Source organism: Nothoprocta perdicaria, unplaced genomic scaffold (assembly GCF_003342845.1).
Source record: "Nothoprocta perdicaria isolate Ctin4 unplaced genomic scaffold, notPer1 scaffold_32, whole genome shotgun sequence".
Classification (NCBI taxonomy): domain Eukaryota; kingdom Metazoa; phylum Chordata; class Aves; order Tinamiformes; family Tinamidae; genus Nothoprocta; species Nothoprocta perdicaria.
This window is the reverse complement of record NW_020455555.1, coordinates 1,493,150-1,494,826: the sequence shown is the minus strand read 5'-3', so window position 1 is coordinate 1,494,826 and position 1,677 is coordinate 1,493,150. Positions and strand designations below refer to the sequence as shown.

Below are 1,677 nucleotides of genomic sequence, written 5' to 3'. Positions count from 1 at the left end.
AAAAAAAAAAAAAATCACAAATACATGAACCCTTACACTCTCTCTCCTTTGCTAGACATTAATGCAGACATAGACACTTTCTCTCCTATGCACACATGCACAGAACCATCATATGCAGAGCTATACATATATATATACAGACATCACACAAAAATACAGACATGCACATACACAAACCCGTCTGCACACAAATATGCATATACACAAACACACATCTTTATATCATATATTTGTATATATACACACCTGCTTCTATACAAAATCCACAAACGTGCACAAATACAGGCAGAACACACACAGAGTAACATGTATTTACATAAACAAATAAATGTATTTACATAAACAAATAAAAATCACAAGCTGGCATACACACACACACACACACACACCCCTTTTCATACACATAGCTATGCACTGACAGCCACTCACAAAAACATGCACACCCTCCACCACAGACACACACAGACGTGGCTAAGACACAAATTCCTCACATTCACACAGTCATAAACACACACTCTTGCGCCTGTGCGCGCGCGCGCACACACACACACAAACACACACACACATCAATGCCCAGACAGCCATACACACACAGAGCCAGCTCTACACCTGCAGCTACACGCATACATAGACACACAGAATGCTTTCATGTTTGTGTGTGCATGAGTTACCCGTGTTGGGCAGGGCTCTTTGTATGTGTCTATGGAAGCTTAGCCCTTGTGCTTGGTGCATTGTGTCCTGCTATACACGGTGCTGGTGCCTTGGGGAGGGGACATGAGGCTGCGGGTGGTGGGTTGGGCGCTTGGGGGGTGGGGGGGGGTGTCCTGGTGGCAGTGACGAGCTCTGCCTGCTCTTGCTGCAGTGTCCACGGAGCCGGTGGGCGAGGAGACGCTGCGCTCGGAGCTGCGCATCGCGGCCGCGCGGCCCATGGACGCCGGCAGCTACAGCTGCTGGGCCGCCAACTTCCTGGGCAACGCCTCAGTGGGCATCGCGCTGCGCGTCGGGGAGCAGCCGCTCGGCGCCGTGCCAGCCACCGCGGCCACGGTGGGGCCCGCGCCRGGCGGTGGCGCTGAGGGCAGCACAGCCCACGTGGAGGTGCGCATCGCCAAGCAGACCGTGTACGGCATCACGCTGGAGTGGCGCGCGGCGGCCGCYGAGCCCGGCGACACCTGGTACACCCTGCACCTGGGCCGCTATGACGCCGCCCGCAAGGACACGGTCTCCGTGGGCCCTGGCGTCCACACGTACAGCGTGGGCGACCTGCTGCCTGCCACCAAGTACGAGGTGTGCGTGGCCGTGCGTGACCAGGCGCCCCGCAAGGGCCAGTGCGTCGTCTTCGTCACGGGCAGCGACGTGAGCCAGCTGGAGCAGCGCGAGAAGCTCATCCACATCGTGGTGATCATCTGCGCCATGGTGCTGGCAGTGCCCGCCGGCATGTACGCATGCACGGCTGAGGCACGGCCGGGCTGCGTGGCGCGCGGGCTGGCGCCCTGCCGCCGGCGCCGCCGCGGGGAGCGCGCGCCGCGCAGCGGCCCCGACAGCAGCCTCGACAGCCTGCCCGGCGGCAGCGAGGAGGGCCTCTGCCAGCCCGGGCCCGGCCGCCGGCCGCGCCATGGGGAGCCCGAGCGCCCTGGCAAGGCCCGGCCCGGCCCCAGGAACAGCGCCGACCTCTACTAG

General features: G+C 59.7%; 1 protein-coding gene across 1 annotated transcript in view; it reads left to right on the top strand.

Moving 5' to 3' along the window:
* The window catches only part of LRIT2 (leucine rich repeat, Ig-like and transmembrane domains 2), an 18,953-nt gene extending 17,276 nt beyond the window's left edge, over positions 1-1,677 (top strand). Inside the window, exon 4 of the mRNA XM_026042984.1 lies at positions 863-1,677. Within this exon, the coding sequence (XP_025898769.1) occupies positions 863-1,677 (815 nt within the window). The remainder of the gene's footprint in view (positions 1-862) is intronic.